This window comes from Talpa occidentalis, unplaced genomic scaffold (assembly GCF_014898055.3).
Source record: "Talpa occidentalis isolate TD23 unplaced genomic scaffold, MPIMG_talOcc4v2.1 talOcc4.16, whole genome shotgun sequence".
Taxonomy (NCBI): Eukaryota; Metazoa; Chordata; class Mammalia; order Eulipotyphla; family Talpidae; genus Talpa; species Talpa occidentalis.
In genome coordinates, this window is record NW_023601653.1 from 50,303,723 (window position 1) to 50,325,814 (window position 22,092).

At 42.3% G+C, this 22,092-nt stretch overlaps 1 protein-coding gene across 3 annotated transcripts; it reads right to left on the reverse strand.

The window, feature by feature from the left end:
- Nucleotides 1-311: 311 nt before the first annotated feature.
- On the reverse strand, nucleotides 312-17,580 carry SMCO2 (single-pass membrane protein with coiled-coil domains 2). Of its 3 annotated transcripts, none has more exons than XM_054696805.1 (10): nucleotides 17,379-17,580; nucleotides 14,187-14,272; nucleotides 12,166-12,274; nucleotides 10,641-10,762; nucleotides 9,844-9,990; nucleotides 7,881-7,971; nucleotides 6,269-6,325; nucleotides 3,782-3,838; nucleotides 2,723-2,892; nucleotides 312-578 (listed from the first exon to the last, which is right to left on the reverse strand). In XM_054696805.1, exons 2-10 carry the CDS (start codon nucleotides 14,270-14,272, stop codon nucleotides 380-382), a joined length of 1,038 nt encoding a protein of 345 aa, XP_054552780.1. In that variant the 5' UTR covers nucleotides 17,379-17,580; the 3' UTR covers nucleotides 312-379. The 3 variants fall into 3 exon arrangements, with proteins under 3 accessions (XP_054552780.1, XP_037371163.1, XP_037371164.1); XM_037515266.2 differs by having other exon boundaries at nucleotides 14,187-14,321; XM_037515267.2 differs by lacking the exon at nucleotides 14,187-14,272.
- Between the last annotated feature and the right edge of the window lie 4,512 nt (nucleotides 17,581-22,092).

Here is a 22,092-nt window from a genome sequence, read left to right on the forward strand (position 1 = left end):
AACACAGAAAGGAATCTCGTGCTTTCCTGAAACATCCAGAGGTCACAATGAAGGAAGAGAACCAAGGAAGCACACTAGTCTCAACATACTCAGGGTTGAAGGAGGAGGGAGAAAAGTGATTTGAAGCAAATATTTTAAATGATGTTTTAAATGATTCAGAAGTCACTGTGAGTCATATGGATACATATAAACCATTTTCCTTCCTACTTTTTTTTTTTTGTCTGTGATCAACCACTTTCCACATCACTACAATGTCATTTGTAAAACACTCTATAGTATTTTTTTTTTTTTTTGAAAAAAGAGTCAACCACCATAATACAAGAACAACCAGAATTTCATTGGGGAGGAAGTTAGTAAGGCAATGGCAACTTCTGTATCTTTAGGAAGGTAACAAGTCTTCCACTTCCAAATTCAAGAAAGGTGTGATGAGCTCCCGGAGTTCCCACATTCTGCCTCGCCCAAGCATGGCAGGGAGCAAACTTTCAAAGATAAACGTAGCATCAAAAAATAATATGTAAAATGACAGGCCAGTGAAGGTGAGGACATATAACATGATGAAAATCCTCAGTGCACGTTTCCTGTAAGGCAAGAAAACATGTGTTAAGAACAGTCTGAAGAAAACTACTTTTAATTTGTGGTCCCTCCATTCACACATTCTTGTAAAGAAACTGAACTTCTTTTCACCTCTGTTGACAATTGCAAAAGGAAGAGCTTAGAGCACATGAGCACCTAAAACCAGGGCAGCCTCTGGAATTCTAAGGCACAACATCCATGAAACAGTGGGACCCTGGTTATGGTGGGGCTCTTTCCTTTCAGATGCTCTTCTCCCACTCAAGTTGACTCTTGCTATTTTTACCTAACTTGTGAAGTTTCTGATGCCTATTTGGGGGGAAATTAAAGGCACATGATTTTCCGTGGGACACAAGATGCAATAGGACAAATGGAATTCAACTCCATCACAGACTTGTCCTGGCACCAAAGTTGTCACATAAAGTAACACAAACTTTTTCAAGTTTTTGATGATCCCTCCTTCTGGGCTATACCTCTGATGTATTTTATTTATTTGCTTTTAAGTCTTGCATTATTTTCTACTTAAAAATGTAATATACAATGAGGGTAGAAGATCTGGAAAATCCAGAAGAACACACAGAAGAAAAGCAATGTCACAGATAATCCAATTACTTTGAAATAATTATCCTCTATAATACATTTCAGAACAGAAAATCTATAGTAGAGTAATCTGGGTACGGATGTGTTTCACATCTGTCATTTATAAGAAATACATATTTGGTCTTTGTCTCCTTTCTGGTACAGAGCTCCCAAAACCCTTGCAATTTCCTAGGTATCAAGAGTGGACAAACATGTTTCTTGTTTGGGAAGCAGGGAAGTCTGGAGATTGGTTCCCAGGAGACCCATCATGTGATTATAGGGTTGGACTTTCAGTCCCAACCACCAGAGCTGGGAAAGGGCCTGGAGTTTGGATCCATCACCAACTGTGCCTAAGTAATAATGGAGCCTTCATTAAAAGACAAAAAAGGGAGGGGGCTTGGAGAGCTTCCAAAACTGCAGATTCAGGGAGAGAGTTATGCCTGGAGAGGGCTTGGAGCCCTGGAGCCCTGAGGTCATTCTCCACCCACCCCCGCTCTCCTATCTCCCACATGGCTATTCCTGGGTTACATCCCTTTATAACAAGCCAACAATCTGTAAATTAAGTGTAAATTTTGTGAGTTGCTCTGAAAAATAATTGAATTCAAAGAGGTCATGGTGGGAACCTCTGAGTTGGTCAGAAATAAAGTTGTAGAAGGCTGAACCTGGACTCACTATTTGTGTCTCCAGTCAGGGGTGGATGGGTGGTGTGGGTGGGGAGCACCCCTGCAGTGCTGAGCCTCCAATCTGTGGAATTTGAGGTTTATTTTCAGGTAAGTAGTGTTCCAGGGTTCTGAAAAAGTTGACTGTAACCATGTTTGTTTGTTTTTCCCTCCCCCCTCCCCCTGCCAGGTCTCTCATTGATTATATGGGGTCTTTATTCTATCAATTTCATTGGAATTATCTTCACTTATTAATTTAATGTTTTTGAGTATTATGAACATTTTTCACACATCACATCACAAAATGATCAAGATTCCTACTTTCAAGCAGCCCATGGAGTATTAGGAGGGGACAGATTTGAAACAATTTAATCATAGTAATACACTATGGGTACAATTATTTGCAAGATATAGAGGGAGCTGAAGAGCCTGCCTGGTTTGGTGATTGTGGATGAAGAATCGAATAAGTTTTCTTAGAGGAGGGTGCTGTTTAGGGCATAGATGAAGGTGCCGCATCTCCAGGTTAGGATTTGTCATTATGCATGTGTCCAAATGTCCAAGGGAGAGGCAGCCTGCCCAAGAAGCTCTGGTTTTCAAATTTGCTTTGCAGGCATGCTGCTTTGGTGAAGGTGGCGGTGTCATCCTCTTTGTATAGTTACCTGTGTACATATTGTTACCTAAAGCACTAAGAAATATCCAGATCTGTGTAACTAATGGCATCAATCTATATCTAAAACCATAAGAAAATTCACATGACCCTAATAAACAAGCAGACTTTTTAAGAATATGCAAAGATAACTTATAAAAGAAGATAAGATACAACAAAATGTTAGTCAACCCTTAGAAAATTTCAATCTTACTCTACTCCACACACTTTGGGGCCTTTGTGAATCCCCCAGACACTTCAGACTTACCAGATTGGGGGAGGAGAGCTCTGTACTAATGGGGGTGACGGAGATGGACGAAGCAGAGCCTCCATTTTTCCCACACCCATTTCTTCAGGATTCAGAGTGTCTGTTTTCCCTTCCTGCGTAGGGTACACCCCCAACTTTGTGTTCAGCTGAGTCACATCCTTGCAAAAGTTCTGGGGGGAAAAAGCAATGAGCTATCATATTTGAAAATGTTTCAGGGTGTCTGCCAGCCTTCTTGTAGCTGAGGCAGAAGCTTTTCCCTCTTGGAAACCCACAGTGCAAATCACATGTGAGCCCTGTGCGGAGGTCACTGGCAGGTGCACACTCACTTAACAGAAAGAGACACAGCCACATAATAAGCGGAGAATTAAACACTGTTTACGTAGGATGGTGAATATTTTTGTGCTGAATTCATCTATTACATTTGCTCATCTACAAGAAACATTTACTGAGTGACTCCTACCAGGCACTAAGCTCAGATACAGTGTTAACACAATAGATGGGGAATTACAGGTGTGTTTAAGGAGCTGGGGGCCAGGCAATAAGCAGTTAAGAACATAGACATTTTATGCTGTAGATTAAGGAGGAAACAAGGTATTGAGACAGAGGTGGCTGAGGTCTGCAGGCGGGATGGTTGGGTGCCTCTGCACAGGTAACAGGTTGGTTGATTGAATCATTGTTTCATTCACCCATTCTCAATTTGCCTCAGTGTATATGATTTGTGGGAGATCAGAGATAGTCATTTTTCTTCAAGGAGAGACTAAGAGAAGTCTGGAAGAGGAGATGATGTCTAAGCTGATCCTTGAAAAATGTGCTCTGTGGAGACACAGAGGACTCGCTCCAGATGGAGAGGAGCAAGGTAGAGGCACTGAAGGCTCTAAGCACTGGGGGGTGTATAAGGATAAATGGGGGGCTTTGGTCCAAAGCAGCAGGCAAGGAGGGAAGAAGTAGGTGGCAAGACTAGCAATACACCAACCTCTAGGGAAAGAATTAACCATGATTTAAATTTAAGTCTTTTTAAAATTTTACCATTATTTGAATGTGTGTAACTTGAAATCTTACCTCTATTCTTGCAATGAGTTTCTCCTTTAGCTCATGAACTTCATTATAAGCATCTTCCTGAAAAGACACAATTTTGGATAAAATAAAAAAACCCAGTAATTGTCAGGTTTATACAATAAAATCTTGCTCATTTTGACATCACTCTGTTGCACAACGGCTGCATGGAAAGTGACTTTCACTCAACAAAATTCTTCCTGTTAGAGCAACTTCATAATGCAATTATGAGACATTGCAGAAGGAATAACCCAAAGATTGATTAGATTATTTTCAATATGTTAGAAGCATAAATTCACACAATAACAGATCATTATAAACAATAATTTCTTTCTATTCAATATTCTTTCCTTGCTCCTTAAAAACTAGCTGGAGTGGGCCTCCCTAGTGGCGCAGCGGTTGAGCACGGGGTTGCGAAGCTGCCCGCAGCCTCTGCAGTGCCAGTTCGATCCCCGGCTGCTCTCCGGCCACCGCAGGAGGGTCCCACACGGCGCGCAGACCTCTCCTGCTGCCCGCTGCTCCCCTCAGCAATGTACTTCGGTCCTTCTGCCTGCTCTGCTCCCTGCTCTGGCTCTGGTGAATTCTCTCACCCTCCCGCGCTTCTGACTATACCCAGTGCTTGTATAAATAAATAAATAAATAAACAAAAAAATGAAAAAAAAAAACTAGCTGGAGAAATATAATATGTTTATGGGGAAAAAAATTGTACCTCTGTTAAATATCTTAAAATTGAGAGTCTATAAATGTAAGCTCTCATTCTATTAGTCAGAATATCCAGGCCTATCTCTTAACAAAAGAGCTGTCCACAAAGAGTCTGGCTTCCCTTTTCTTCCCAGGCCTCCTTAAGGTCCCTAGACAGAAAGAACAGATGGTTTGCTTACTTTCTATCAGTAAGATCAAGACACAGGCTGAAAGCAAACCATCCTCTCTTAGGACATGAATGCCAGTTGCACATATGTCAGGAGTAAATAATGTTTTGAAAGGTTTTTAATTAATCATCCCATAATGGACTTACAGGATACCCTGAAAATCAGAGCCACTGCAGGAAGGACCCTGCTCTGAGATTTAAGAAAGATGCATTGTTGAGATGCCATGTCTGGGAACTGATTCTTTTTTTTTTTTAGCCTGCATATCTTCTGTTTTATTTTTTTTTAATTTTTAAATTTTTTTATACCATTGTTTATTTTTAAACAATATTTGCTTCCCCCATCCCCTCAGGTGTAGTCCCCATAGAATTTCCTTCCCCAGTAACTGCAAAGGCAAGCAAAGATAGATACCTGAGGCATACTTTGCAATGACAAATGTTGATTATAAAATCCCAACTATCCAACAAAATTAATTTCATCTATCTGAAAATTAGATCCCTCATCATGTAAACATTGAAAAGGGAAAGTTAAAATGACATCACTTGGCATCATAAATTGTTAAGGAAAAAAAATGAGTGAAAAAAGCAAGTCATGAAACAATCTGTATAATATAATCTTATTAAGTCAGTAACAATAATATGTAAATATACGTATAGAAAATGTTGGAAGAATGAAAGTATAAGAAAATGCCCATTGTGCTTATCTATGAGGGGGTAGGTTTTTTCTTTATTTTTAAATATGAAATAGTTCTCTTATGTTGCAATGATTAAATTAAGCATGCATTACTTTTGTTTAAAGAAAAATATACATGTGTATTTTTTTCTTTTTATATTATTTTTATTAATATTAGTGTTTCTGATCCATGAATACAGGATATCTTTCCATTTATTTGTCTTACTCGGTTTCTTTTATCAGTGTTTTATAATTTTCGGGAAATGCTTTATCAACCAAAAAAAAAAGCATTTCCTGTTTTTTAAATTTTTAAAGATTGATTGATTGATTGATTTATACAAGCACTGGGTACAGTCAGAAGTGCGGGAGGGTGAGAGGATTCACCAGAGCCAGAGTGGGGAACAGAACAGGCAGAAGGACCAAAGTACACTTCTGAGGAGAGCAGTGGGCACGGCAGGAGAGGACTGCGCGCCATGTGGGACCCTCACCAGCGGTCGGGGATTGAACTGGAGCTGCAGAGGCTGCGGCAGCTTCACAACCCAGCGCTCAACTGCCGTGCCACCAAGGGAGGCCCTGTTTTTTTAATTTTTAATGGGAGAGCAAGAGCAAAGGTAATGGTTTACAGCACTGTATATGTGTTAGAAATACAGGTTCATAATTCTACAAATGTATGGTATCACGTCACATTCACCACCAAACCCCCCATAATCCTCCACCAAAGTCCACTGAGCAAGAATGATTCTTTTCATCTTGAAATTTACTTTATCTTTCCAAGTCATAGTTTTCTCTTTTGAAAATGATGGTAGAGACTAAATAACAGTAAGTTCCCTTCCATGTCTAAAATTCAAGTTTATTTTTCATTGAATTTTCGATTCCAGTCATGAAAATTCTGCAAGTCTGAGATTTCATTGAAGAACTGCTTTTCTTTGTTCCTATAAAGCTACTTTATCCTTACCTGGACAGATTCACAATCGATTTCTCCTAATTGCTTTTTAATATCCACGATCTTCTCCTTTAAAACAAAAGGAAAATACAAGTTGAAATGAATGATGTGTGGAATTGGAGAAACTAAACATAATAATTTTTAGGAGAAAATTTACCCATCATCAAAAAATCTCAGATACAATAGAAGCTGGTTTTTTTTTCTCCAAACTGTTCTGGATGCTGATCTCCAAAGTCAACATTAAATCAAATCAAATCAGTATTATTGGCCACACCCTATGTTAAGGGCCATTATGCTGTTTGGACACAGGCAATAAGAGTGTTTGCCCTCGACAGCCTATAAAGAATGTCTAGTCTATACCTTTCTTTTACCCAGTTTATTCATCACCAGCCGGTACACTGTGTATTTCAGTTGTTTAGAAAGGAGTTGTGATAGGATCATCTTATTTTATTAGGTTCCCTAATTTATTCATGTGATAGATATCTTTACACAAAACTTATCAAAGAGAATTGTATTCAAAGTGCTGAGATAGGAGTCAGTCTCAGAGTGAAAGTCTAGAAGCACAGGTGGAGATTTCAGAAAGCTTTGTGACTTGCCCAAGGCCACCTTCAGGTCCTTTCTATAGCTGACAGGTTTTTTAAACTTGTTTGTTTCTTGTGTGTGCGTACACGCAAGCGCTTTAGAAATAATTCTATCAATTTTTCTCTTCTTTTCATGCCTTTCTGAGTCATTTCATTCCTTCCTGAGAAATAAATGCTCCAAAACACATATTATTTTAACTTAATTAACTCATTTCTCCTTTAGTTCTCTCACACTGTTTGCTGTTCTTATATCTCTTTTTCAAGATCTTTAGTTTCCTCTTCATCAGAGTAAACCCACAACATTCCTACAGCTTTTGTTTCTGTAGTGATGGTATTTAAAGCATGTTATCATTTGTATCACTGCATTTGTTCTAACACAGCCTTTCCCATCAACCTTCAGACCTATGGAGCAGAGCTTAGGGATTAGAAACAGACTATTTTAGAATCTTTACTTCAAAGTCCTGAAGTTCTAGTAGAACAGAAAAACTACCAGTTGGTCTTAAGTCTGCTTCTTATCCAGTGCAGATCAAGGCAGTGCAGATCACTGCCTTTCCCTTCTTACAGTCTCTTTTTAAAGGGGGAAATTAAACTTTTCTCTGAAGAGTGTCTCTAAGAAGTGCAAGAACATAGAACGACAGGAAAACTGGAGCCCGTGCAATCCCAAACAAGAACTTCTTGGGAGGGCTTCAAAGAAAGTCAAATATCTCTCAGAAGCAGGGCTTCACATGCGTTTACCCACTGGCTGTCTTCTGTGTTCTGTTAGGTGCTGAGGAGCAAAGAGTAAGAACAGAGGGTCATTCCCTTCCACTGGCATCAAGATATAAACCTATCAGATTGGCCTGACCAAGTGTCTAGTTAGAATAGAAAGGTCTAGACTTTTTGTATCATCACTAAACACAAGTCAGTGGCCACCAGGGAGATTGTTCCTAGTGACAGAAGGTAAGTGTTAATTCTTGTTAAGTCTGACCTGTCCATCAACAGGAAGGGTGGGAAGAGATGGCAGGGTTCCCACAACCTCCCAGATTGTCCAAGCCCTTGCTTACCTCGATGTTTGTCCACTGGTCAGGGTCGAGGTCCCCATGTAACTCTAGCTTTTCAATTTGGCCCTCCAGGGACATCACTTCCTGTAATAAGCTGCAAACAAACCAGGAAATGAACTAAGTCCTGTGGGTTAAGAAAAAAATCACCCAGTGGACAATCTTTTTTGATCTTTCAGGGATGAAATCTTATTCTCATGTAAGAAGATACCTGGGTAGTGATTGTATTGGGATGTGAAGTTATAAATGCAATCTAAGAAAGTAAAAAACCACTCTAAATAACCTAGGTGATAGGAAAGAGATAAAGGGACTAATGGATACAAGGGCTGGAGATTTAAATGATTAAAATAGAAGGTTAGGTAAATTTTTATGTAAAAACAAATTTTCAACCTTGAAAAATCTAAGCCTAGGCAAAGAATTCTTTGGGTTGGCAGTAACAGCACATCCTATAGGAAGGAAAATGGATGAATTGGAGCTCATCAAAATTTAAAACTTATGCTTGGCCAAAGACCCTGGTTAGATTTGCTTATGACATATCTGGCAAAGGCTTTGTATCTAGAATATATAAAAACCTCCCAAAACTCAGAATTAATAAAAGCAAACTATTCAGTTAGTAAATGAACAAAAGACACATATAGACTTTCCCTGAGAGATGCTTGGATGGTAGACACGTGAATGTTCAGCGCAGTCATCATCAGAGAAATGCAAACTCAGACCATGGGAAGGGTCCATGAGTCACAGAATTGCCAGCAGCATATGGCAGAAAAAGTCAAGATGGCTTCCTCTGGCCTATACAGAGTCCAGCGTGGGCAAGAACACAAGTGCATCTCACATGCTTTATACCGAGTAAAGGGAGGTGTCCCCACAGGCAGTTCACAGTATGATTCCACTCCTGCCACATTCTGGAAAAGGCAAACTGTTGGGATAGAGATCGTGGCCACTGGCAGCTTGGCGGGGAGAGTGATTAGCTACTTGGGAAGTGATGAAAGTGTGTGTGTCTCTTCTCTATGGTGTCTACACAGCTGTCGGTCCTTTTCAAAAACTCACGAATCTGTACATAATTTTACTGTGTATAAACTACACCTTAATTGTTTTAATGGAAAGAAAATTTCCATTAATACATGGGTTTGAATTCATAAAAAGTCACAGAATTTGTTTTTAAAATTATTATTAATGCTTTGGAAGAAGAAAAAGGCCGATTTGGATAGGGTTAGAAAGGGAGAAACCCACCATGAGAACATGTGTACATGAAAAGTCTGGTGATAAACTGAACATAAAGATGTTGAGATAAAAGTGGAGACAGATTATATCTAGAGGAGCTTGGAATTGAGTAAGAAAGCTTGGAAAACTGTAAGAATTGATGTGTAAGAACAGCTTCCATTTATTAATTGTCCGTCATACAGCAGCGCTCCCTTAATTCTTTACATATGACATTTCATGTCATACCCACAATAGCCCAGTGACATGGCTGGCATTAGTCCCGTTTTATAGAAGAGAAAGTCAAGACATAAAAAAGCTTGATTCACTTATCCATGTCAATGTCAAGGGTGACACTTGGTACCTCTGACCCCAGAGCCCAGTGACTACAAAAATACCAATTAATTTTGTCTTTTCTATTTCATCTTGAAATTTTCCACTTCAAATCAGAGAAGCATTACAGATATCTTTTCTGATTTGTTTTCTTGTCATACTGGTAGGAGCCCTTTGGAAAATACTGGACAAAGCTCAAGAGTCCAGGGACCTGAAGCCCTCCCTTTAATAACTACTAATATAGTTTCAAAAGGAGAACTTCTGAGGAATCCTTCCTGTGAGAGAAGAGAGTGCCAAGACCCAGGCAGCCTTGAGTTTTTGTTACACTGACTTCTAATCACCAGATTTTTACTTCTGATTCCGTGTTAAATCAGGAGTTCTGAAGTTTCTGGAGCTGTGAATTTGTCACTACTATCTGACCCGCCCACCCTCCAATTACCTCTTCACTGTGTTTTCTGTTAGGTCTATGTTTTGTATAATACTGTTAATTTTCTCCAGCCAGTCTTTGTCATCAGCCCCGAGCTCTTTCTCTTGCTTTCCCATGTGTACATTCCAGTGGTTTAGCTGGAAGAACATGTTCTGACCCCTGTAGAACAATTAGCGTCATCAGTTTTAAGGTAGAAAGTGGAAAACATCTCACATAACCTGAAGCCCTCTTCCTTCAAATGGCAGGTGGCCTACTTGTTTATTTTCTGTCACTAAAATGAGCAAGGCAGGCACTTAGGCTTCAAGAAAAAGATTTCGGGCATTTATTTGATAGCCACTTTAACAGAACTTTCTATAGGTTGAGAAAATAAAGCACACTTTATAATTAGGAAACTAATACATTGTTATACTTTTTATTTCCCAGCATGGAATGAATGTTCCGTATTGATTTTAGGATATTGACTGCATCTTGGTAGGAGAGGAAAGGTTTATAAGAAGGAAAAGGCCCATCAGGGCTTATAATTTTCAGATCAAGAAAATAATCTGAGAGTGAAAATGTATGTATTAATTCCAGGCTGCAAAGAAAAGTTTGCAAAGAGAATCCCAGTTCTCTGCCTCTTTCCCCAGAAATGTCCTCACTCTGCATTCTTGCTGGGACATGCAGGGAATTCCTTGTGCACACAAGTGATTTATGGTTAAAGACATGATGAATTTTAAATCTTATAAGCTTCCCTTAACTCCTCTGCTAAATTTCACTTTCCCTTGCACAAGACATTAATAATGTTCCCCTTTGCATGTAATAAGGCTTACCTTTTAGGGATGTTCTCAGAAAATTTCAAAGAAGGATCCTCAGGTTGAAGGTGATATGTTTCTTGCTCATCCTGTTCCCTCTGCAGGTGCTGGTCATGCTCAGCTTCCAGCTCCAACATATCCTGATAAATAGGATGAAAGCGCAGAGCAGAAGGTAAGGGTTTTCCCAAGAGGCCCCCGTCAAGCTGGAGCCTTCTTACACACTGGGAAGGTGAGCAAATGCCCTTCTGCTACTTTTAGGGAGGAAGGCTCTGCGGGCCCTCGTGGGATCCCTGAGTCCTCCTGCAGAGCTCTTCCAGTGCTGAGAGGGGATAGAGCCCTAGCTGATCATGGGCTCCAGCTCTCTTCTCAGAAAGATGACTGTTCTGCTCTGTTCTAAAAATCAGTATCATGAAAAAAAAAAAGGGAGGTTGAACTGTTTTGTATTAAGAGAGTGTAAAGAGATAGAATACCCAATGCACTGCAAATAGATCTTGCTTGTTTGGGTGCTAGTTAAGAAAAATATGGTGCATTTGTGACAATGTGGATAGAACTGGAAGGGCTGATGCTGAGGAGCATAAGCCAGAGGAGCAATTCTCCTGCCTGCCTGTGACTATTCAGATGTTTCTTTTTACAAACGTTTTCCCTTTGCAAAGCAACCGTGGCAGCTCTCCTGCCCACCTGTGCCCGTGCAGGTGCCTCTCTTCTTTCCTTTTTCCTTTTCTTAATAAACCTGTCCTTTTACAATACAACTCAATCATTTAATCAAAAAGCTAGAGGGAGAAAGACAAATATCAGATAATTTCATTCATATGTGGAATATAGAGCAATAACAAAGGAACTGAAAACCTTAACTAAAACAAAACTTAGAAATCTGACTGCTGAATTGAGATGACTAGAGGGGGAGGGGTGGGGTGCAGACAAAGTGGGGAGGACCCACTGGACTTTGGTGGAGTTCTCTGGCTGGTGCTCTGGTGGAGGGTGTGTACTGATGATGTGCATCTGGCCAGGTATGAACCTGCCCCTGATCATACATGGCGCTGTAAATCAAAAGAAAGAAAAATATGACTGCCACAGATACGTGGGGGACAGTTGAGAGCTTTAGAATATTGAGAGAAGGGAGGGTATGAGATTGTGCTGTGGGACTGGTGTACCTAGTGTGATAGTGGTATTCTGATCACGTAGAAGAAAAGCTTTTCAGAGATGCTGCTATCAAAGCAAGCAGGAATGAAGCACCATGTATTCTACTGGGGGCAAATTTACATATGGTGATTTGCTCTAAGGCGGAAACTGTCATTTACCTCACAAATCCCAAGGACAAAGGGAACAGAGCAGGCACTTTTCCTTTTCTTTTCTTTTTTTCTTTTTTGCACAGCAAGACTAGTAAGTCCCGTGCATGACAACAGCCAAACAGCCCGTGGCTCTGGTTTCAGTCTGCCCTCCCTGCTCTTATTATGAGGAAGCCCTGACACATGTTCTCATGCTTGAGATTCACTGTGGGAAGCTCCTCTCATCACCCACTGAGACGTGTAGGTTTCTCCCTTACCTGTTTCTTAGTCTCCACCTCGTGAAGGAGTTTCATCTGAGGGTTTCCAGAGCCAATGGCCTCCTCATCATCTGATCTTTCCAAGGTGTGGTCCATGTTGGTGATTTTCCTTAGCAAACAGCAAGTCATACAATCAAAACAGATGTGGTCATGGTGCCTGAAGTCTATGGTTTATGTACCCTGGACATTTCAGGAGGGAGCACCCTGGGGTGGTTCCTGGTGCGAAGGAGCACCTGTGGTACTGATTTCCTTCCATGGAAATAATGTCCACCATGGGGTGTGAGACAGACAGGGATCCAGAAGCTGGACAATTATGCGCTGACTGCATCAATAAATGATTGAACAGCCAGATTCCAAATTCCACAGTCACTGCAGCTGCATGTGTGTGTAAAAAAAACAAACAATAAATATCCTTTTTTATAAAGTGAATCTACCAAGTATCCTAAGATAGGAAAGACTATGGAGAAAGGAGTATAAGTCTACTGTGACTTTGTGATCTCTAGCTCACATCTTTCCACTCGATGTTTACTTCTTTCTCCTTCTAGAAATTCTATGCATAACTAAGTAGTTATGTTTTGTTAATATAGATGCCTTTTCAAATATAAATGAGACAGTATTGCACATGCTATTCTGCACGTATGTCTCTTTTTAATGTTCTGTCTTAGAGTGCATTTCATAACAGCATATAAAGAGCTGCTTCTTTTTAAAAATGGCTTTATGGTATTATGAATCATGGAAATATATAGTAAGAACTGCTCATCAGTTGTTCATTAATGAATATGTAGATTGCTTTCAATCAATCGCTACCACAAACAATGCTGTCATGAATACCCTCTATCATTGTGATTATGTGTTAATACACATAAGCACAGCCTTAAGGTGGACAGTCTTAAATGTGGAATTGCTAAGCCAACAGGCATATTTTAAATTTTGATAGAATTGGCCACATTTTGTTTAAAAGAGGTTGAACGCATCTACAACTCTAGCAAAAATGAGAGTGCTTGTTTTCCCTCTCCATTTGTAATAAACGGATTATTAATAATCCATCTAATAAGTGGATTATTAAAACTTTTTATTTTTGCTAATGTGGTTTGTTTAAAATGGTATCTCACTGTACTTTTAAACTCTTTATAAGTGAGGTTGAGCATCTTTGCCTGTATGCATAAAACTGAGTAATATTTTCTTTTCTATGATAATTTTCTTTGCCCATTCCTTATTGGACTATTGTTTGGGTGAATTGGGTTGATGTGAATATACATGTACATATGTACACACACACACAGGTGCACACACACATCTAAATGAATCACAGTGAATTTGTTTTAGATGTCTACGGGCACAAGTTACCAGTCTGTGGCCCTTGACCCCTGAAGTAGGGACCATTCTACACCTACACAAAGAGAACAGTGTCCTGGAATCCACATATATTTCTCTAGGCTGAATAAATATTGACTACTTAAGAAAATACTGCCAAAATTTCTCTCTCTATATATATACATGTACTTCTGTTATGCATAGATTATAAATGCTCTTAAAAACAGCCTTGATATCATAATAGGTTTTTGACATATGAGGGGTTTTAGAAAATCCTATACTTTAAAATATTATTTCCTATTAAAAGTGGTTATTAATTGGATTTTATTAGTATGCCTTTTATCATGTATTAACAAATGCACATGTGCGCTTATATGGATATTTGTACTCCCTCTACTCTAAAAAGTACTTTACATGACTTCTACCTTTAGCAGGAAAGATAATAACGCACAAAACAATCTATGTACTTTCATAAATTGAGACGAGGGTCTTGGCCATTCCTACTTGACAGATGTCTGCCTAGCTTATGCTTCGAGGTCCCTTTAGTGTGTCCTTGAAGCTCCCACAATAAATATTCATGAGACCACAGTTAGTTAGAAGAACTGTGGAAAAGAATGTCAACCCAACCTTGGACTTGGAAATCTCGTCATTTGCATTCCACCAGCAGCAGGACCCAGACAGAGCCCCAGTAGTTCAGCCCCACTTACTTCTGCATTCTGCTTTCAGCACCCACATTCTGAAGAAAGTCATTGTTTTCCTTGACCCACTGATGTTCCTTCCCAACTGTCTTCATCTGCAGAGATATCTTGTCAGTTAGATTCATGAGGGCCATGGCCCCAGCTCTGCAGGAGATGGTGATGACAAGAAGGGGTTCATGGCAGGATGGGCAACGACATCCCTATGCTGACACGCTGATTTCAAGGACTGTGGCTTTAAACCCTTCTTCATCCCAAACTGGCCCTCAATAGTAAGGAACCCTAAATTGAGCTCTTAGTTTTCTCTGCTTAAATATATACAAAAGTCCTGTGTCTTGAGAGGGACTTGTCCCTCAGGATTTCTCTGGCTAACATGAAGGTTGCATGAAACTGAAAATATAGACTTTGAGTCCTTGGATGGGAATATTATTCAGCAATACAAAATAGCTAGGGTAGGGGGCATGGGAAACTTCCTTAAAAAAAAAAAAAAAAGATTTATTATTTCTGCATACAAGACCTGAGGTATAGGCCAGAGGTGTGCGGGCAGGGGTGAGAGGACCCACCAGAGACAGAGCTGGGAGCAGAACAGGCAGATCTACTGAAATACACTGCTGAGGGCAGCAGCAGGTGGGACAGCAGAGGTTTTGCACCATGTGGGTAGCTCCCTGGCCAGGGATCGAACTCGTGCTGCAGTGGCTGCAGATAGCTTCTTGGTGCTGAGATTTAACCCTTGTACCACCAGAGAGGCCCCTGAGAACCTTTGTTTTGGTAACCTCTTTCTGATTATATACATATATATCATAATAATAGAGGAGGAGAAAGAACAAAATAAAAGTCACTGATAGCCTAGGAATAACTGGAGATACCTCAGAGATGTCCAGACACAGCCCCTCTCAATATATTGGTTTCTTTCTTTCCATTCACTCATTTGATATTTGTTTTATTCTTTTCCTAATTTTAAAAGTTAGGTTTGTTCTAATTTTCCACAATTATAAAAATATAGTCATGAATATCCTTGTTAGTAGTTTTCAGTGCATCTCTATTATTTCCCTAGAATTGGAATTAACAATACAGAAATTTTTAAGGACTTAGAGAAATATCCCCCAATTACTTTCCAAAAGCTTCAACCAGTAGACACCACCACCAGCTGTGCCTGAGAATAGGATCCTTTTTCATCCTAGCCTGACAGGTGAGTGTGGGCTGGCAGCAGAGAGGGGAATTACTGGCAGCCAAAGTTGTGGGAAAATAAAGATGAGAGGAATGGGAAGCAGGCAGAGAGGGGAGAGTCAGGCTCTAGGAAGCTCATCTGCAAAACTATGAGACAGAGTGCATATGGAGCCTATGTCCCGCTTACCAGGGAACTCAGCATCCCAGGAGGAAACCCTCTTTCTGTCTAGGTGAGTGACAATTGGTAAATAGACCTTGAACTGGAGAGTGTCCTGGTCCCCAGGTCTCTGAGGGACAGAATCCCAGAGATGTAGCAGGGTTGAAGACTGACAGGAAAGGTAGAGTGATGGTGAGTCTCCTGGAAGGCTGACTGATGGTCGGGTTAGGACTAAGGGGAAGGAGGAGAGAGACACTGGTAGCCTCAGAGGTCTTGGAACTCTGCAGCCCACCAGGGCCAGGTCCCTCATCTAGGTTCTACATGGAGCTTTAGCCTTAACCTACATGTAGATACGTGGCAGATGCGGTGCTAGTGGGCCCCCAGGGAGAAAGAAGCAACAGGAAAAGGCAGAACCTTTGACTGGCAACTCCATCTTCTCGACTCAGATGGAATGAGGAAGAATAAAGCTTTGAGCCCTTCCAGGAAGGACACTGTAACCCACCCAGGCCATCAGTCCTATGCAGACAGATTCATCTGTTTCCTGAAGATGTTAGGCATTGCTGACAACATCCCAGGCTCCGAAAGATGAATGGACACTGACATCTGCCTGGTTTAGTGCCTTTTTTCCTGTCCAAAAATGAGACTATGGAAAACAAGGAAGATTTCCTTATTTTGGCAACTGATGTCCCAATGGCTTGCACTGAGCACTACTGATGCTATTAGGACTGTGGGAATAAACCCAGTAACTCTTATTGTGCTTGACACAGTGTCAGATACAAACACTCAGCAATGTTATCTATCAAAATAAAACCAGTGGAAATGAGAGCTACCAGTAAGGTTGCTTTAACTTCATAGAAGTGATGAAGATGAGAAGGAGGAAGATGATGGTGAAAGTGATGATGGTGATGATGATGGCGATGGGGGTGATGATGGTGATGATGATGGGGGTGATGATGGTGGTGTTGGTGGTGATGGTGGTGGTGGTGATGGTGATCGTGGTGGTGGTAACAACAACAATAATGATGGTGATGCTTACACATGTCTAGTACCTTCAGTTTATAAAGCACTTCCACTGAGTCATTTCTCCTGACCCTCACATCCACCCCGTTTGGTCAGCCAACTCAGGCAGATCTTATTTTCCCTATTGTTGTAAAAACAGACGTTGAGACTCAGAAATCATCCGTGATTTTGTTGCCAGAAAGAGGTAGAATCAGGTTTGAAACCTCAAATTCTGGCTACAAGTTCTGCCATCATCCTACTATATATCACTTTGATGCCTGATATGTTGGAATGGATTGGTTAGTGGCCTTTTTACCTCAAAACCCAGCTATCTTTTGGAGCTAACGTCTGACTAATTGGGTAGGTCCATGCCACTCAGAGGATGGCCCACAGGGCTCAGCAGCAGCTTCGCCGGGCTTTCTGAATGGGTAGGCTCCCTCACCCAGCTCCACCCCTCACTCAGCATCTTCTTGTCCATAAGACCCCCCAGGATTCACAGGCATATTAACATTCAGTAGGACTTGAACTCAAGACCTAAGCTCATACCCCTCTTCTCCCTACACCCTCTCCCTTCCTTCCTCTATGTTTACATCACTGGCCTCTGGGACTGTTTGGAACAAATGGGATGGATCTTTCCTCCTTCCTCCACCTCATCAGAACCTTGAATATCGTGTTTGGAGAAGCATCAGTCAACATCAGTTCAAAGACAGTTGATGAACTCCAGCATTTCGAAGAAGTTTCTCCAGGACAGATCTCCCTCATGTTGTACCTGGTGGCTGGACCAGTTACTAAAACACGATTCCCATAGTTGGGAATTTGACGTCACTCTAGGTGCCTGGTAAGGTTATGATAAGAGGGAACAACAGTGAAATAACACATACCTCGTGATATCCTTGCCCCTCCCGACTCGGAAATCACAAAACCTCCTAATTCAGTGGGGTAGACTAGCAACAGGCAAGCTTCCCTGGCAAGTTGTGGTGAAGCCAGAGCCTCCTTCCCCTGGCGCCAGAGGCACAGAGCAGGCCATCGGTGGGTGCTGTGCACCTCGGCAGGGAAGTTTGCAGTTGGTCTTGCCTCTCTGACATTCCACTCAGAACACCTTCAACCCCTCCTGCAAGATTCCGGGGATGTAGCGCTCATCTGCCTCTCTCCTAATGTACATCTCAGCTTGTCTCAGCTTCCTTGTTTCTCTGGAAATGAAATCCTCCTGCTCCAGCCCTCTGTCCATCTCTCTCCTAACTTTCTCCACACCTGCTCCTCAGGCAAGATCCAAGCCCTTCGCAATGGAGGCCACTTCTCCCACGCCTTCCTACACAGCAAGAACAGGAGGCAGGGCCTCCCTGGTGGTGCAGGGGTTAAAGATAGAGCTATCAAGCTTTCGCCAGTCACTGTAGCACGAGTTCCATCCCCAGCAGCCTGGGAGCTACCCACAGGGTGCAGCAGACCTCTCCTGTCTCGCCTGCTGTTCCCCTCAGCAGTGTGTTTCAGTGGATCTGCCTGTTCTGTTCCCCACTCTGTCTCTGGTGAATTCTCTCACCCCCTGCACCTCTGGCTTACCCCCCAGTTCTTGTATGCATAAATAAATAAATCTTAAAAAAAAAAAAAAAAGAACAGGAGGCACTTGATCTGCACACCTGGGCTGCTCCTGCCCTGGGCCTCTGCCACCTCACTGCAAGCTCCATTACCACTTACCCCTCCACAGCACGTGTCCATGTGACCAGTGCCACAGTCACATTTCCCTCCGTGCCTCAAGGTCCCGCTCAAGAACCTCAGCCCTACAATCCCAGCCCCTCAATGCTCAAGATTTTCCTCTTCAGCTACCAAAGTTACCAGGCAGCAAGGGACAGCATGGTTTTTGCAGGCCTGCACTTTAGAGTGAGGTCAGTGCTTGAAAGCTGCTATTACCGTATTAGCATTTTGGTTCCAAGCCAAAGTTGAATTTCTTTGTCTGAAAACTGGGTTGGCTAACAGCTGGCTAATCAGTTTGTTGAAAAGATTAAGGAGATAAGTGAGGAGGGAGCTTAGGTGGAACTGGGCAGGGACAGCTGCTAGATGCTGCTCCCTGAGGACAGGCCTGCTTGCACACATGCTGGCTGCTGTGCCCCAGCACGAGAATGGCTTGCATATAGTACGTGCTCAAAAAGCTTTTGTCAAAGGAATGGGGTGAACACATAGGCAGACAGTAGTCATGGTTTCGATGGCGATGATCTAGGGCTCTCCAGGACCCGGAGCATTTTCTCAGCTAAAAGCTCAAACTCAGGTATCTCACTTTTCTCCCCTGGGCCCCATATACCTCCATCCAACTTAGGAACCCTGACTCCACCACCTGTCACCTCCCACGGTCCTGTTGGGGAGCCTGCAGCCCTGGGTCCCTGCCTTAGCACAACGATGCTCCCTGCTGTGGTTGTTCCAGATGACCTCAATTTCCCTGAAGAAAAATCACCAGATCTTATAAGAGATTCCACACATTTTTATATCAATAATAGGAACAGCAGCAGCAGCAACAACAATAAAAGTACTTGCTAGTGTGCCAGGTGCTCTTCTTAGTGATTTACATATGTTAACTAATTCCACCACTGCAGGTTAAATGAAAATTATCAGGATTTTCCACCCTCCCCCCATTAGCATTAATGATGGATCCCTGCGGTCTTACATTCATGCCTGATGGCAGACACCTGGAGTTGGGTGTGGGCATGCATAGGACACCTGGGCTGAGACTGGGCTTATAAGGGCAGCATCATGGGGATATCAGTAGGAGAACAAGAACGAGAACAAGAGCAGAACCAGCAGAGCAGCAAAGGAGAAGTAGAGACCATGAGAGAACACCAGGGAGCCCAGAAAGAGTGAAGACTCGCCGGGATCTGGGAGGCCTGCCAGCCTCCCGGCCCCCCACCCACTGCCTGCCGTCTACCTGATTACTGCACTACATATAGTGTAAAAAGCGCTCAATAAAAGCCTAAAAAGCCACCGAGGGCTCCAGAACTCTCCTTTACCCATCTGCCTGGATCATAGAGAACCAGCTCTGTGCCCTGCTGGCACTACAACCACCTCTGAAAAGGGAGGACTCTGGAGGTCTAACCTGGACCTGGTTAATCTGGCCCCAGCCACCAACTGGTTAAGCTCCACCATATCTTTAGCTTGTTCACCGTGGCTTCTCAAGATCATTCAGCAAAACTTAATGCCACAAGCAGAAGGGCCCCCACAGCTGTCATCTCTCAGTAGCTTCCTCACTCTGCCCTCTGCCCACCAATGCCACCAACCCTCCCCCCATCCTGTAAGCAGTAACCTGGGCTCTGCATTACCTGCTGATCTGGCTCTGAATGGGACTCTTCTCCATCCAGAATATTCCTTTGTGTTCTTCCCCTTCTCGCTCAGAGATAGTGCGGCCCATGCTTTCCTCAAGTTCCTTCATCCAGACCTCATTCCTTTTGGGAGTGATTGTCCATGAATTATCAATTCTCTTTGCGATTTCATAACCACTTTCTGAGCTGCTCTTCTGCCAGCCCACCGGGCTCACTGTTTCCTTGAGGAAAGACCTACTAACCCTTCTTCTGTTGTCAAACTGGTCTCTGTGCTGGTGCTTTGCCTTGTGTCCAAACTGCTCCTGTTTCCTCCTAGGAAAAAAAAAATCCTTCCCTTTTTCACTTTTAGCATCTGTCTCCATCCTCATAGTAAGTGTCTCAACGTTGCAGAGACTGGAGTTGCCATCTCCAGTGCTCATTACACATTCTGGTCTTTAATGCTTCGAATGTGGCTTGTTGATGGCCAGGTTTTTGCTTGTTTTTGTATTTCCAAGGCCTTTCACAATCGCGTTGCTTTGGTGGGTTGGAAATGGCCCCTTGGTTTCTCGTACTTTTTAGGCCCCAGAGAGTTTTTTGTGCTCCTTGGACTACCCTTTGGGAATCCCATTTTAAAGATTATAGATAATGTAAGTGAAGCTGGGGTGCTCAGGCAGCTCCGGCAGATGGTGGCAGCACCGAACCTAGGCCCTCCCACCATTGTTGCATCTTGGATTTCACGCCCCTGGCAGCTTTCCAAAAACACTTCTCGTCCAGCGTCATAAACTCTAGGTAATGGGAAATAGATGCCCCCTACCCAGGCCTGTGGGTCTCACCATAGCATCTGTCTTACCCCACTGGGCATTCTGCTTGTGACCTGGCTTGTCCTACCTACCGGTCACTGGGACACCCCAACCCCAGCAGGTCCTGAGACTGGACACCCAGTGGCAATTTTGAACCCTGAATATATTGGCAGAAGGTCCCAATGCGGACCAGGGACTTCAGGAATTACACCTCCCAGAAAGGAACAAAGATGTACAATTCTATTCTCAAAGGAATCACAGCCTTCCAATGAGCCACTTTCCTTGGAGGGTATTCATTGGTAAATATATATAATCAAAGTAACAATGCACTAAAACATTTTTGTGAACCCAGTAGTTAGAAAAACTAATCTGTTTTGATTACTTCTCCTTTCAAAGTTTGCCAGGACGGAGGGATGTCTGCATGTCACTTAATGTCTCTGGGATCTGCCTTTTCTCAACAACAAACACAGGAACCCTGTCTACCTCGTGGGCGTCTTGTAAATAATAGGAAGTGGAATCATCACACGTAAAGCTCTCAGTCCTGTCCCTGGAAAAAGGCAGGCCTCAAAAAGAGAAGTGGCAGCCCAGAAACCTTGGGTGGTAAGGCCTACAGCCCCAGGATATGGAAAAGATGATTAACTCGACACCTGGAAAGCCCCTGCCTTCCAGCCCTCTAGTAAAAGGGCAACGTGCTGTCTGACAGGATATTGAGCTGAAAGAATGAAAAAGAAATTGAAAAAGGGAGGAGGCTGTGTTGTGTCCTGTGATCTTAAGGAAAGATCTTGGAACTGAAACTCTAAACAATATATGACTGACGTCAGAGAGTCTGAACTGTAGAAATTGCTACAGGGTGCATGGAGTGGGAACGGTGAGGGACGCAGGGTGTACAGCTTCACAGAGATTGTGGAATAAAGCATCAAGGGGACCTCTCTTTATGCGGTGGTAATAGCATCCTCGTCTGTTATCAAATATTCATCATCTGCTTATGGAATCTAGGGCACTGTGCTAAATAAGGCAGGACATAAAAGGATGCCCAGGACAGTCTTGACCTCCAGGTTAGAAAAAGAGAAATAATATCAACAGTCATTGTTGTTTGAGTGACTGATGTGTGGCCCGTGGAGCAAACATTGTAGATCAGCCGAGCACAGGGGTCAGGCAAGGACCCTCATGGGGGCAGGATGGCCTTTCTAACACTTTTAAAGTGTTTTCCACCATAAGTGCAAGCAGCCTCAACTATTGTTTGGGAAAATGCAGAAAGGGGAAGGAAGTTGTCAGGGGAAATTGTCTAAAATGCACAGGTAAGGAACTCCGGTTTAAATGGAATTTGATGAAGAGAGAGTTTTTCTGACAGATTTCATTGTGTTTTCTTCCTTTGTTATTTAATTGCTGTGAAGGCAATAAAGAAAGAAATTTATATGAAGACAGGTTTAGATCCATGTTTATATTTTTTCTGTACATAGAGAATTTGCACAGTGTTCACCTAAAGGTTAAACATAAATATTTGGGAAAGTTTT